The sequence below is a fragment of the Canis lupus genome, chromosome 21, assembly GCF_003254725.2.
Source record: "Canis lupus dingo isolate Sandy chromosome 21, ASM325472v2, whole genome shotgun sequence".
Classification (NCBI taxonomy): domain Eukaryota; kingdom Metazoa; phylum Chordata; class Mammalia; order Carnivora; family Canidae; genus Canis; species Canis lupus.
The window spans coordinates 1,335,590-1,351,881 of record NC_064263.1 but is presented as its reverse complement, the minus strand read 5'-3'; the positions used below and the strand labels follow the sequence as shown (position 1 = coordinate 1,351,881).

Here is a 16,292-nt window from a genome sequence, read left to right as displayed (position 1 = left end):
TCAGGTGACCTTTGGGGTTATGTGCTTGCTAATTAGGTCAAAGAAATGTTAAATCAACAAGAAGATGCATTTCCTGACTAAAACATGTACTTCAAAATAGATTTTTGCAGTAACAAGTAATATAAAATATATATAATATAGTAAAATAACAAAATATTATTACGTATGACATTCCTTATGAGAGAGTATATGATGTTCGTGGTTAAAAACATGAGCTTTGGAGACAAAAGATGTGGGTTCAAATTCCAGCTCTGTCACTTACTATAGTTACTTACAACTTTCTTAATGATGTGAAGTTGACTGTGCTACTTTACTTCTCTGAGCCACAACTTCCTGAAAAGTAGATTGGGCCTTGAGATTCCTACCTCATATTTGGTTGGAAGAGTTAAATTAAATATATAAGTAATACAGTAACTCATCTGTATTTGGAAACACATCCAGAGCCTGAGATGCTAAGTGCATAAGCATCTCATTGGAACGCTTATGATCCCTTGTTATTATTTGATTCTTCACTTTCCTGGTCATTATTATACTAGGATAAACTTTCTGTTTCTGTTTCAGAATTTGGCTCCATAAAAAAACAAAAACAAAAACAAAACACAACCTCAGAGCAACTTGTATTGAAAAACTGCACCTTACATAAATCAGACACTATCTTTGTGCTTCAATATTCTAATGATCTTATTTATTTCCTTCCCACACCACTCTCCCCACCCTGTAGCTCACAGTACCAAAAAGATAATTCTCTTGAACTATATAAATAAGTCTCACAAGTGGGTACAAAGAAAGTATCAAAGGTCAGTTTATCTTGATAATGCTTTTTAGATCAAAAGAGTGCTGCCATTGGTAGAACATTTTCTCAATCATTTGTCAAGTTTAGGGAATACAAGGCATTGTTTTTGCTAGCAGGGCCAGTTGAAATTCTGGACTTGAATAGAAGAAAGACTAAGGGAAAAAACTCACCTTAGGGGGTTAGATCTATCTATCTATCATATTCTCTCTTTCGGAAAATTGCATTTTTGTATTAAAACTTGAAAGAACCAAGAATTTTGATGTAGGAAGCTGAGTTCACGCTTCAGCACCACCAACTGACTGTAACCATAAATAAGTCACAGTTTTACAGTTTACTCATTTGTAAAATGGGTATACTGCTTAGTATGCCCCACCTACCTAGTAGTTTTATCTTTAGATTTAAACGGTTATGCATGTGAAAATGCATGTTAGAAAAAAATCAAAGATTTGATAATTAGACAAATGGGTTTAATTCTCAGTTATAAGGTGTGTAACCTTTAGCAAGTTTGTTAACGTTTCAGCTTCAATTTCTTTCTTTATAATAGAAACAATTAGACAAGATTTTCATGAGGATTTCATGATGTCACATGTGAAAAATTTCCAACAGAAGGCCCTGTCTGCTACTTTATTAGTATGGTGTTTTGTGTAGGAGTTTAGTAATAAATATTTATTGGTCACATAAATGGGAGTATTTATTTACATTTATTTCATTTAAATTTAGTGGGTTCAAATATACTATTATCTAAATTTAAAAAACAAGAATGATTGGTTAAATGTCCATCCAGAGGAAATAATACACTATAGATGTTATTAATATTGTTATCATGAAAATATATTTGCCATATATTGTTAAAGAGTGAAGAACATAAAGAACATAAAGCAACACATATGGAATGCTCAATAAAACATAGTATAACACCCAGTGCTCATCCCATCACGTGCCCTCCTTAATGCATGTCACCCAGTTACCCCAACCTGCCACTCATCCCCCCTTCCACAACCCTTTGTTTCCCAGAGTTAGGAGTCTCTCATGGTTTGTCTTCCTATTTTTTCCCCACTCAGTTTCCTTCCTTTCTCTTATAACCCTTTTCGCTATATCTTATATTCCACGTATGAGTGAAACCATATGATAATTGACTTTCTCCAACTGACTTATTTCACTCAACATAATACCCTCCTTTTCCAACCAGGTCTGTATAAATGCTAGGTATTCGTCCTTTCTGATGGCTGAGTAATATTCCATTGTATATATAGACCACATCTTCTTATCCATTCATCTGTTGAAGGACATCGAGGCTCCTTCCACAGTTTGGCTATTGTGGACATTGCTGTTGTGAACACTGCGAGGCAGGTGTCCCATCGTTTCACTACATCTGTATCTTTGGGGTGAATCTCCAGTAGTGCAATTGCTGGGTCATAGGGTAGCTCTATTTTTAACTCTTTGAGGAACCTCCACACAGTTTTCCAGAGTGACTGCACCAGCTCCCATTCCCACCAACAGTGCAAGAGAGTTCCCCTTTCTCCACATCCTCTCCAACATTTGTTGTTTCCTGTTTTGTTCATTTTAGCCATTCTTACTGGTGTAAAATGGTATCTCATTGTGGTTTTGATTTGCATTTGCCTGATGATAAGCAATGTGCAATGTTTTTTCATGTGTTTGTTGGCCATGTGTAGGTCTTCTTGGGAGACATGTCTGTTCATGTCTCCTGGCCATTTCTTGACTGGATTATTTGTTTTATAGGTCTTGGATACTAGCCCTTTATCTGATGTGCCATTTGCAAATATCTTCTCCCATTCTGCAGGTTGCCTTTTAGTTTTGATGACTCTTTCTTTTGCTGTACAGAAGCCTTTTATCTTGACGAAGTCCCAGTAGTTCATAATTGCTTTTGTTTCCCTTGCCTTCATAGATGTATCTTGCAAGAAGTTGCTGTGGGCAAGGTCAAAAATGGTGTTGCCTGTGTTCTCCTCTAGGATTTTGATGGGCTCTTGTATCACATTTAGATCTTTCAACCATTTTGAGATTATCTTTGTTTCTGGTGTATGAGAATGGTCCAGTTTCATTCTTCTGCACGTGGCTGTCCAATTTTCCCAACACCACTTGTTGAAGAGACTATCTATTTTCCAGTGGATATTCTTTCCTGCTTTGTCAAATATTAGTTGACCATAGAGTTGAGGGTTCATTTCTGGGGTCTCTATTCTGTTCCATTAATCTGTGTGTCTGTTTTTGTGCCAGTACCACACTGTCTTGATCACAGCTTTGTAATACAGCTTGAAATCTGGCATTGTGATGCCCTCAGCCTTGGTTTTCTTTTTCAACATTCCTCTGGCTATTCAGGGTCTTTTCTGGCTCCACACAAACCTTAGGATTATTTGTTCTGTGAATAAAGTCCATGGTATTTTGGTAGGGATTGCATTGAATGTGTAAATTGCTCTGGATAGCATAGACATTTTTACAATATTTATTCTTCCAAACCATGAGTGTGGAATGTTTTCCCATTTCTTTGTGTCTTCCTCAAGGAATTATGTACATTCTAATCTTGATTTGACTGCAAATCTTTAGGGCATCCTATACAATACTGTCATTCTGGAAACAATTCTAATTTTTTAAAATAATAGCAAAATTGCAACATAGTGATTTATAATGCATGGTAGACTTTTTTTCCATATGAAAAATCCAATTAGCTTTCACTTCTATATATCTAGAAATAATTATTGGTCAAACTTTTACCCATTTCCCATAGTTATTGTTACTATGGTTTTGAAAGGAAAAGAACCTAAGCATTCAATTACATCTAATAGAAAAATAGAGGGAAATTCAATATAGATTGATTATAGTTTGAAAGTTTTGTTTATTTGTGATAAACTTTAGCTTTCTCTAGCTTATTTGTTTTTTGCCTGGTATGTAAAAATTATGCTGCTTTTTACAGCTCAAATTAAAACCCAACATTCATGAGGTATTATTATCCAGATCAGTTCCTAGCTGAAACTGAACTCAGTGAGATTTATGAGAACTTGAAAAATAATAAATTGGCATATTAGTTATAAAATACAAGGAATAATTTCCTGTCTTTGCCAGATGATCCATTCGGATTAGTGCTTGTAAAAGTTCAACTACAGCTGTCTTCACTGAATTTTTAAATAATGAAATCATAACCCTTCTCACAAGAAGTTTATTAAACTCTTCTTTGATTAATGTTATTGCTTACCCCTCCTGGGAAGTCAGATGCATAATCAATATTACAAGTGCCACCCCCCCCCCATATTACTTGGAGAACTCCAGCTGCTAAATTACTTAATAGAAATGTATCATCTAAATTCATGAACATGGTAATGTGGTTCAAAGTTTTTAATCTGACAGAAACTGAAATCTATCAATCAGCTTGTCCACCACTTTGTATACCAAGATTGGAGTGAAAGAGTTATTCATGGTCTAATTAATATCACCATAAGTAACAGAAAAAAAAAAGAAATCTTTTTAAGTCTTTGAATCTATTGGACATAACACTACTATAGTCTCTGAAATAAGTCCCTGAATTTTCATCAAATTACCTGAGTATAATAGAAGTGAGAGTGGCAGGAACACCCTATGGCTTACAGATCAGGAGAGTTTTATAAATGCCTGGATATGACAGGATCTGTGAGAAGCAGTGCAGCTGTGGTTCAACATTATCAAAAATTCCATGAAATAGGAATAAAAAGGAGCTGATAGTAAGCCTGCAGTGGAGTTAAACAAGATATAACAGGGAAGTTTAGGTGGCTTCTGGCAAAACATAGAGTAGAGAAATAAAGTAGAGACCCCAACATCAATAGTCTTGAGAGAAGTTAGGTGTGGTAGGGCAAAGAGAAAAGAAACCAATAGCACAAGGAAAGGTATTAGGTGTGTAAACATAGATATATACACAGAAGTGGGACAGCATAGTATTTAGGACGTGATTTCCTTATTGAAATCCTCTCTCCACCTTCTAGCAGCCATGTGCCTTTGGGCAAGTTGCTTGACTCTCTGCCCCTCAATTTCTTTATTGACAAAAATAGTGATAGTGATAATAGAGTTCTTGGAAGAATTAATGAATTCATGTAAAGAATTTTATTTTATTTTTTTAAGAATTTTAAATAAGGGTAGGCACATATCAAATTCTCAATAAATGGTGATTTATATTACCTTTGGTTATTGCCCTCTTCTATTTGTTGTTGTTTTACTTGTATTTGTAGTTCATCTGTTCCTCTGTCAGTTATTTGGAAGTAACTGAGCAGTAAGAAAATTAACTATATGATCTCTTCTGTGCCTCCAAACTGACTCTAAGAAACACAAAATAAGCTAGGTGCTGCCTTGGTACCAATTTAAAAGCAAAAGAGGAAAGAATACTTGAGACCTGAATTCTAGTTCAGGTTCTTTCACAGCCCGAAGCAGAGTTTGAATAAATCAACCTGTGTACATGTTACATTTTCATCTGCAAAATAAAGACATCGATCTAAAACATAGGTCCATAACTCAAAAGTCTATAGAGATCAAGTCAGAGATATAAATAAGTGAATAGTTCCAGTGTGAGATAACAGGTGGTAGTAGGGACTCTGGCAAACTGAAAAGGCTATTCCCTGATTAATGGGACCAACTGCCAATTCTCATCTACCAACAACCATGAATTCACATTTAGCATCACCAATTTTTTTCTCTAAAGAAGCCAAGAATTCTTATTTTTATATGAAATGTTGAAATAAATTAATATATTATTAGGGCATGCAAAACAACTAAAGACCTATCAGCCATCCATTTATCCATCCATTTGACATTTTGATCCAAGTGACTTTCTAAAATTCTTTCTAGTTACCTCCCATTATTCAATTACAATGGGATACTCAAACAGAACAGCTAGTTCCAATCCAAACCACACTTTCTGTGGTCTAGTCAGTTACTCTTGCTTACAGAAAACATTTTTAATCCACGGCTATAATAATACATACTGAAACTTCTGCAAGTAAACTGACTGAGATCCCTTTTCTTACATGATGAAATTTCTAATTGAAATCATCATGGGTTTACCTCTGATACTATTTACATCTAGAAGGTGAAACAAATAAAAAATGACTCTTCCGTTCTTGTTTGGTTCACCTACCTTCATTTATTTAGATGTAATTATAATATTTAGCCCCGAAAAAATACATCTGTGAAACGTCAGCTTGGGTCTGATCCTGATTTAAAATCCTAGAGCAGGGCAGCTGGAGTGGCTTAGTGGTTTAGCGCCGCCTTCAGCCCAGGGCGTCAAGTCCCACGTCAGGCTCCCTGCACGGAGCCTGCTTCTCCATCTGCCTGTGTCTCTGTTCTCTCTCTGTGTCTCTCATAAATAAATAAATAAAGTCTTAAAACAATGGACTTTGTACAGAATTGTTTGAACTAAAGTATGGTCTTTATTCTACCGTTTCATTTAACATGTGTTATGACATAGTATTTATGATTCAGCAATATCCAAGCTGTTCCTCACATACAGTGCAGCAACAAATAAAGTGCACCTCTTGATGGATGCCAGTCAGACATGGTGTATTTTGAAAAAACAGTGAGAAAGGTCACTAAATGTAGGAACAAATTAAAACATACTTTTGAGCAATAGGCCCTTCAGGGACTTTCCTTTTCAGTCCATATTTGTCTTAAAAGTCAATGCACACCTTTTAAATATCATGATTCATATCAAATTCTTTATACAATCATGGAAATGTAGTTTTGTGGTTGGAACAACAACAAAAAACTAGAAATTTTAACTCTATTTGTTCTTGCAAGGGTAAAAATAAAATAATAACTGATATTTTGTGAATGAATGTTTTAAGTACCAAGCACTATGCTAAATATATCTATCATTCCAATTAAAACTAACATTAAAAACCTCTGAGATAAGTACTTTTATTACGCTCATACTAAAGATGAGGAAACTGGAGCATAGGAAAAGGCAAAGCAACTTGCCTAACAGTAAATAAAAATTTTTGAAGGCAAAAACCAACTGCACCAAAATAGCCAAGCGTGATTCCCTAGTCCATGCTTTTGATTACTATGTTAGACTGGCAGACAAATTAAGTCAGACAACTTAACTTCTCCAGAAATTTCCTGGTTAATCCAAGGATAAAGATCCTCTTTGCTTCCTCACTAGATTTGTGATTTGAGTAGGTAAAGTATTGAAGAGACTTGACCAAAATATAGAAATCCAAAAAGAACATCTTTTTATCTTATGTTGTTCATAGCTACCATAGTACATCATTTCTAAAATAAGGTAGAAGGAAGTAACACCTGACAAATTCAGGTGCAATGCTTGGATAGACATCACTGTTTATTATTTCCCCTTTCCTTTGTACAGAACCCAGTGCTGCTCCCACAGATGTCAAGGCTACAAGTGTGTCTGTGTCAGAGATTCTTGTTGCATGGAAACATATTAAAGAGAGTCTAGGAAGACCACAGGGATTTGAGGTATGAATACAATTATTGAAAATAAGCCTTGTTATTTCCACTGCCACTGCATTCTCCTAAAGAAATGGTTTGGTGACACTCCAAAAGAATTATATTTTTTTGAAATTTTTGTTCTGTGGCAAAGAAAGTGAGAAATATACTATTTTACTGACATGTTCATTAGCTGGCTTATTTTTTAGTGTAGTAGTTTCCATATTACCATGTAAATAATTTTTTTAAGGAGATGAAAATAGACCTTCAGATAAAAATCAGGAGCTACAGGTGGATATTCATTGATATCCAACTTGTTGGTGGTTAAAAATGTTTTGTTTTTTTGTTTTGTTTTGTTTTGTTTTTTGTTTTTTGTTTTTGTTTTGTTTTGTTTTGTTTTGTTTGTAGAAGAAATGTTTTTTGTGTATTTCCTCCTAATACTTTAATGTATAAAACAGCTTTCCTATTATACTGTCTGGGCAGATCTTACCTCTTTTGCTGACTTCTCTAAATTTACTTGGACTTGGTGATCTATATCTATTTATTCAATCACTTTTTGTCCTTTAAATTTTGATATTTGCAAACACAGTTATGCCAGCCTTATAATGGTAAAAATTTCATAACATTGCAATGACTTCAATGAAATTTTGGCCTCCACATGAACTAGAGCCTTATAGGTAGTCTATGAACTTGAATATTCCATAAATTCTGATCCCTACTTTATGTTTTAGCCAGTAAGGGATAGGATTTAGGGAGATAATTTCTAAAAGACAAAAAATAATTAGCATCCAACCCAAGATCTTAGTTCCCTTTAAACTTAAATAGTGACCAAATATAGGATTTGTACACCAGCATGGTTTCAGACTGAAAACACATTTTTTAATTCTACTTGAGGCTTTAAATAATGCTTGAGAAATATTTGATTAATATGCTGCTAGCATTAGATAATGGTTTCTATGTTAAATAATTCACACAATCATTCTTAAAAGTTACAGGAAGGACCATTTTTGAAACTATTATCTATGCAATGTCATGAATTTGTTTTTTATAATATTGCTTCAATGTATTATTTGGGAGTCATAATTCAGTATCTTATCATGATTGGATATTTATTTAATTAATATCTCCTTGTTTCCCTATCCATGCTACAGGACCGTATCTATTCACCAATGAATCTCAGCAACCAGTAGTACTTGGCCCATGACAGCTACAATAAATATTTGTTGAATGAATGAATATCTATGCTTCACAATCAGCCCCTTTTAATATCACTATGGAAGACATTGGGGTAGCCTACCCTGCTCTCCTTCAGTGGGCCAGTACACATCCCCCCCAGCTTCTGCAAGTGTTGGCTGCTAATGGTTTCAGTTTCTCCTTTGGAGAATTGCCCTTCACTGAGGGGTACTGCTTTACCTGAAAAATTTCCTTCCCACAAGTAGGCAATCCAAAGCCAATGACTGACTGACACTGGTCCCTTGACTAAAAGAGAAAACAACTTTATGGTGCATTTTACAATGCAGAGCCTTTGCTGTGTGCATCAGGACAAGGCTGGATTGATTACCTGAGTCCAGGTAATTAATCCAGATAATCAATTGCTCAGCTCCCTCTCTTTCCTCATCCTCCTCTCCTCCTTTCTTTAAAGGTTTGCCTGCAAGCACTTTCAAAATAAATCATATGCACTCAAGTCTCTGTCTCAATCTCTGTTTCTGGAGAGCCCAACCTAAAACAACTACATAAGTATAGACTAACCTAGACTTCTGAATCAAAACATCTGGTGTGCATACTTTTAGAAGGGCACAAAGTGTATCTTTGGTGAACAAAGGAGCAAGGGATCCAGGTTTCCACAATTCAGAGTGGTATTTCTGTCACACAGCCAGTCACTCTCTTTTTTTTTTTTTCTACATGACATCCACATTCCCACTGTGACTCACAGTATAATAATAGCTCTCTTGGAGGTCCTGCAAACATCACATAAGATTTAAATTTGTGCACAATTATTCTCTTTCTAAATATAAATCATTCATTCATTAACTCAACAAATATTTTTTGAAGAATCACTAAGTATCTTTCAAACTTTAAACTAGATGCTAGGGATAAAACAATGAGCAAAATGATGTCTGTCGTCATGAAGCTCATATTGAAGTAGGAAAGGCAAATAATAGACAAATCAACAAATAAATGTGTGATATGATTTCAATTATAATAAATACTATGTAGAAAAATAAAATTGAATAAGAAGGTAGAGAGTGGAAGTGTGCTATTTATAAAGATTTGAAAAGTCACCCTTTCTGAGATTATGACATTTGAATTGCAATGTAACCAAATGACAGAGAAAGAGGTAGAGACAAGGCAAACTCAAAGTCTCTAAAGTAACAGTATGCTGGCCTGTTCAAAGAACAGGAAGGCAATGATTTGCATGAGATAGCAGTGAAGAACTGGGAGGGGGTAGCAAAATGTTAGAAAGAGCACCAAGACAAGGACCAGATTATATGGAGTATTGTGAATCACAGAAAGGAGTCTGGATTTTATCCCAAGTATAAGGAGAAGGAATTAAAAGATTTTTGAACAGGAAGAGTCAAGTCAGTATCTGATATATTTTAAAAGCCTCTCTTAGTCTAAGGGGTAGAGAATAGACTCTAGACAAGATATCAGGGAGAACAGAGAAAGGTAGTTTGTTCCAACCTAGGTGACAATGAAATTGCTTTTTTTTTAAAAAAATTATTTATTTATTTTAAAGAGAGGGAGAGGGAGAGAAACTCAAGTAGACTCCTTGCTGAGTACAGAGCCTGATGCAGGGCTCAATCCCACAACCCATGAGATCACAACCTGAGTTGATATCACAAGTTGGATACTTAACCAACTGGGCCACCCAAGCACCCCAGACAATGAAGTTGCTTTTGACTGGAACAGTCACAATGAAACTGAAGGGAAGTGGACTTTTTAAAACATATTTTATATAGATGTATATTTTATATACATTAAAATATATTTTATATAGGTGTATATTTTATATAGATGAATTCATTGAAAATGAATTCAGTATGAACTAAGAAAAGGAAAGGAATAAAAAATATTTCCAGAGTTTTTGACCCAAGAAACTGAGTGAATAGCATGTCATTCACATAAGATGACGGAGAAAGAAGAGTGGGTGTTAGTGAAAAACAAATCTTGGATTCTGGTTTAAGTGTGTTTTAATTCTATGAGACTTTTATTTCACAAACGACTTATCAAGTAGATCTAATGCCAAGAGAAAAGGTAGAGATGGAGATTTAACTACAAGGAATCATCAGTATATAAATGGTTTTTATGTATATATTGGCTGAGATCACTGATGTTGATAAAGAAGATGTTTCAGAATTGAGGCCAGACCATTTGGAACTCAATAAATAAAGACAGCCTGGCCAACAAAACTAAGGGAGAATTTCTGAAGAAATTCAGAAGCTAGGAGAAAAATTGTTCTACTGAGTGAAATGCTGCAGAAAAATTCAGAAAGACGAGGCTTGTGATTGCAAAATGGATATGGGAATGCAGAGTACCTAGTGACTTTGGTGAGAGTTTTATGGAATGCTATGACCAAGGCTTGACTAGAGATCAAAAGCAAGATCATTAAGGAATAATATTCAAAAGTGTCAGAGCACAACATTTTTGCCAAATATATGTCATTTAAAGTGGAAATGTATCCAAAAAATGGGAATATCCCTAAGAATAGAATGTTAATAGGAACCAAATTCTGGAATCATCATCATAATGACTGCATTTTAAATTCACATAAATTAACAAAAATCCTGACAACTATTTTTACTTAGAAACACAAAATCCAAGACACAGCAACATTTATACTATTTTATAGTGCCTTATAAATTGTTTTTAAGAATATGGCATCTTGTCAAATCAAAAAACCTACAATAGATAAGCAAAAAATAGAAATCAAAGCATAACACTAAAAAACCCTATCAAACCACAAACAAAGAAAGGAACAGAGAAGAATTGCATAAACAACCAGAAAACAATTAACAAAGTACCAATAGGTACATACCTCTCAATAGTTACTTTAAATGTGAATGGCAGATGGAAAAGTAGGGTGTATAGTAAAAAAAGTACTAGGCTAAAATTCTATATTCCTTACTGTTATGATTTCTAATTTCATCATCTACCATCTACCATTTACCATCCTACTATATGCTGTCCAGGCTGGTTAAAAATACATAATCTTTAAAAAAAACTGAAATTTTGGGACGCCTGAATGGCTCAGAGGTTGGGCACCTGCCTTTGGCTCAGGGCGTGATCCCGGGGTCTAGGATCAAGTCCCCTATCAGGCTCCCTGCATGGAGCCTGCTTCTCCATCTGCCTGTGCCTCTGCCTCTTTCTCTGTGTCTCTCATGAATAAATAGAGTCTTAAAAAAAAAAAAAAAAAAAGGTGAATGGACTAAATGCGCCAGTGAAAAGGATTGAAAAAAGTAAGAACCATCTATACACTACCTACAACAGACACACTTCAGACCTAAGGATACATGCAGATTAAAAGAGAAGGGCTGAAAAACTAAATACTATGCAAATTGGAGCAAAAAGAAAAATGGGGTAGCAGAGCTTCTATCAGACAAGATAGACTTTAAAATGAGACAAAAAAGAACACTACATAATGATAAAGGGAACAATCTAACAAAAGAATATAACAATTGTAAATATTTATGCACCCAACACAGAAGGACTTAAATACATAAAGCAGCAATTAACAGACATAAAAGAAAAAAGTGACAGTAATAATATAATAGTAGGGGACTTTAACAGCCCATGTACATCAATGGATAGATCATCTCGATAGGAAATCAATAAGGAAATAGCAACTCTAAATGACACATTGTGCCAAATGGATCTAACAAATATATTCAGAACATTCCATCCCAAAACAGAAGAGATGCATATTATCAAGTATACATGGAGCATTTTCTAGAATATATCATGTTAAGCCACAAAAGAAGTCTCAATAAGTTCAAAAACATTGAAATTATATCATGCATCTTTTCTGACCACAACACAAGAAATCACAAGAAAAAATCTGGAAAGATACAAATACATGGAGGTTAAATTACATGCAACTAAATAATGAATTGGTCAGCCAAGAAATCAACATGGAAATCAAAAAATACATGGAGACAAATAAAAATAAACACACAGGGAATCAAAATCTTTGGGATGCAGCAAAAACTGTTCTAAGAGGGAAGATTATAGCAATACAGGCCTACCTCACAAAACAAGAGAATTCTCCAACAACCTAAACTTACACGCAAAAGAGCGAGAAAAAGAACAAAGCCCCAAGGCAGTATAGAAAGGAAATAATAAAAATTAAGGGAAAACGTCATCTTGTAACTATATATATATATATATTCTCACATACATACACACACACGTATATAATTAAATGTATACTTTTTTATAATCAGAAAAAGAAAACTTTATATAATTCAGTGGCCAAAGGCAACATTAACAATTATTTCAAGTAATATATGGTCAGCAAAAACTATTTTATATTTATACTATTTCTTAACTGGCTAGTTGAATGTAGGTTTAAAAATAAATGTGGTATAAATAAGGCTTATCAGCATCTCTGCCTCTCTCTCTTCTCTGCACTCTTAAACCCTTTAAGGAGAGATCTACCTCTGTCCTTCGCCTTATCTACCCTAGGACTTACTTACTCTTTTTTTTTTTTTTCTTTTTTTGCTTACTAAAAGATCTCACTGATTAAATATTAGTATAATATAGTAACCTACTAAAGTTTAATACTTTATCTCACTACTTCCTCCCTTCTCTATTCTATCCCAACCACAATCCTAGCTGAATTTACTAGTGGTAGAACTCTGAAGTATTTTTCTGTCACCAAACTCATGGGGTTGGTTTCAGTTTTTAGGTACCTACTATATCAGTTCTACTAATCATTTTCTATCCATAATTATAACTTTACCTGCAGTATTTGAGAGTTAGTTACTATAAAGGCATTAACTTTGTGCCATTTTGAAAATAGCGGAGACTATGTTTTCAGCCACCTCTGTTGTTTTCCCTGAATTAAAATGTGTGAATAAGATTGAAAAAACTCTGATCTTATGAATGTTGAGTCCTAATGGGAGAAGACAAAAAAAGGAAGGAAGGGAGGAAGGGAGGAAGGGAGGAAGGGAGGAAGGAAGGAAGGAAGGAAGGAAGGAAGGAAGGAAGGAAGGAAGGAGAAAGAAACAAACAAGTAAAATAAACTTAAATAGCAATACATATAGAAGTTTAAAGGTAGAACACACTTGGTTCCTTTAGGGAAAAGAAAGAAGTGGAGCAACTGAATCTTAGTGAACAATGGTATGAATAGAATTAAAAGTAAAAAGTTAGAGAGCAGAGATAAGATTATGTAGGGATATATAGATTACAAAGTTTTCATTTTCTTTCAAATGCAATGAAAAACCATTGTGGCATTTTAAAGAGAGTAGTGTGACAAGGTTAGATTTACATTTTTTAAGGCATCACTTTGGATATTCTTATGTGAAAAATGAAAGGAAGAGGGAAGAAAAGTCAGGTGTAGAAGTTAAGAGGCTTTTGCAATCATCCAAGTAAGAAATCATGGTGACTTAGACTAAGGTCATAGCAATGGAGTAAGAGAGAAATAAATATATTTCAGACACAGCGCTGATAAGATTTGCTGACTTATCAGATATGGAGAGAAGAGAAATGATTTCTACATCATGAGTTTGGTCAAAGGAATGAATGGCAGTGCCATTTTAAAAAAAGAAGGGAGGCCTGGGTGGCTCAGTGGTTGAGCGTCTATCTTTGACTCAGGGCATGATCCCAAGGTCCTGGGATGGAGTCCTGCATCAGGCTCCCCCACAGGATGTCTACTCCCTCTGCCTATGTCTCTGCCTCTCTCTATGTGTCTTTCATGAATAAATAAATAAAATCTTTAAAAAATAATAATTTTTAAAAAAGAAGAAGAAACTGGACAACTGGACTAAGAACAGATCTGAAGGTGGGAAATTAAGAATTCTGTTTTGGCTAACTAAAATTTAAGACACCTGTTAGAAATTTAGGAAGATAAGTCAAGTAGAAAACAGGATATATGCGTTTGGAGTCTAAGGGATCAGGGTGAAAACACTACCACTCCAAAGCAGCAGTCATAGAGGAAATATTTAAAGACATGCTTCTAGATGAAATCACCTAAAGTAAAAAGGAAATAAACTGATAGGAGAGGGAGTGAGAAGGAGCTAATCTATGTCCTGGCACACTTCACACTTAGAAATATAGCTGGGAAGGAAGGGAGATGGCAGAGTAGGAGGATCCCAAGTTCACTTCATCCCATGGACACCCCAAGGTAACAACTAACTTTGACAATGATCTAAAGACTGGCAGAACAGACCATCCACAGCTAATCTGTGAAGACCACATCTTAAAGATGAGAAGTGTTGAAGACACAATTGGGAACCAAAGCTGCAGTGCAGCCAAGCACAAAGAAGAGGGAGGTCACAAGTGTGGAGAAGCAAGAGGACAGACCTCACCCCAGGCACTCCCAGTCTGGGGGACTTGCACAGGGAAGATAAGCTCCCATGTCATTTGACTTTTAAAAACCAGTGAGACTTCACACCAAGAGCTTAAAAACCAGTGGCCTTAACTCCTGAACAGCTAGAATATGATAGGAAAGTCCACACCCTTAACAAGCCAGCATACTAAATAGCTCAGCCTCAGACACAGCACAAAATCACCAGTTTGAAAAGTGCCTGGGATATATGTGAAGATTTATTGACTAACCTTAGAACATGTGCAGGAGGATCAGGAGCTGCAGGAGATGTTTTCAGGAACAAAAGTCTAGTATTTTTTCTCCCCTCTCCCAGTCTAGGTAGCCAGACACTTGCAAGGATCAGTGCTAACATTCTCCATTTTCCTTGTTAGCACCACATGCCCTTTCCTTGCCCAGTGTCCCTGGTGGAGCCACCCCCATCCTGTTCCATCATTCCCAGCAGGTAGCCCTGGCCTGGAAGACACCACTCCAAAGTAACTCCTGCTCTGGTAAGGGAGGGTAACCCCACACACCAGCGTGCTGGCAGTTCTTACAGCTGAACCTCCTAGCTGGCTCTGCAGGGTATAAGCCCTGTCTTTTGGTACCCACCTGCAGCTGTGGCAAAGAGGCTAATTGCAAAGATTTAGGTAAACTGATAACTCTACTCACCAAGATCCTGAAGCAGCTGCATGCCAAGCCTCTTAACAGATTGTGTAGCAAACTCTGCCCAGTGTGTCCACAACAGATAATTTTGGCTCAGCCACAGAAGCTCACGCAGGAGAAACCTCTGGAACATTGGATTCTGGTGACCATGTGGAATTGCACCATATTTGGGGGGATATATATTCCCCACATATACAAATGGGATATATTTCACTACAGGACCTCTTCTACACAGGTTACAACTTTCAAGACCAAGAGATGTAACTGATCTACCTAATACATAAAAATAAACATAAAAAGTTAGACAAAATAAATAGAGAGAGGAATATGCTCCAAATGAAAGAAGAAAACCAAATCACAGTAAAAGAGCTAAATGAAGTAAAGATAAGCAATAAAAAATTCAAGGTAATGGTCTTAAAGATGCTTACTGAACTTAAGAAAAAAAATACACTAGAGGGAATCAAGAGCAGATTAGAGGATGCAGAACCATGGATCAGTGATCTAGAAGACAGAGCAATGGAATGCACCCAAGCTACACAGCAAAAAAAATAGTAAAAAAATAAAAATAAGTTAAGAGAATTCTGCAACACCATCAAACATAATAATATTCACATTATCGAGATCTCAGAAGAAGGAGTGAGAGAGAAAGGGGGAAGAAAACTTATTTGAAGAAACATTAGCTGAAAATGTCCCTAATCTGGGGAAAGAAAAGGGCATCTAGTTATAGGAAGCACACAGAGCTCCTAACAAGAAGAACCTAAAGAGGACCACACTAAGACATGTAATTATTAAACTAGCAAAAAATAATTATAAAAAGATCATTTAAAAGCAACAAGGAAAAAGAAAACAGTTACATACAAGTGAAATGTCATAAGGCTATCAGCTGATTTTTCA

The 16,292-nt window shown here is 35.5% G+C and overlaps 1 protein-coding gene across 4 annotated transcripts in view; it reads left to right on the top strand.

Moving 5' to 3' along the window:
• Nucleotides 1–16,292, top strand: part of CNTN5 (contactin 5) — a 1,295,471-nt gene that overhangs the window by 1,242,243 nt on the left and 36,936 nt on the right. For 3 of the 4 annotated variants that reach the window (XM_025420999.3, XM_025420992.3, XM_049098649.1), the window contains one exon: nt 7,131–7,240. In XM_025420999.3, coding sequence (XP_025276784.1) covers nt 7,131–7,240 — 110 coding nt within the window. Of the gene's footprint in view, nt 1–7,130; nt 7,241–8,361; nt 8,879–16,292 lie in introns of those variants that run through there. The other variant, XM_049098648.1, reaches the window with a different exon arrangement.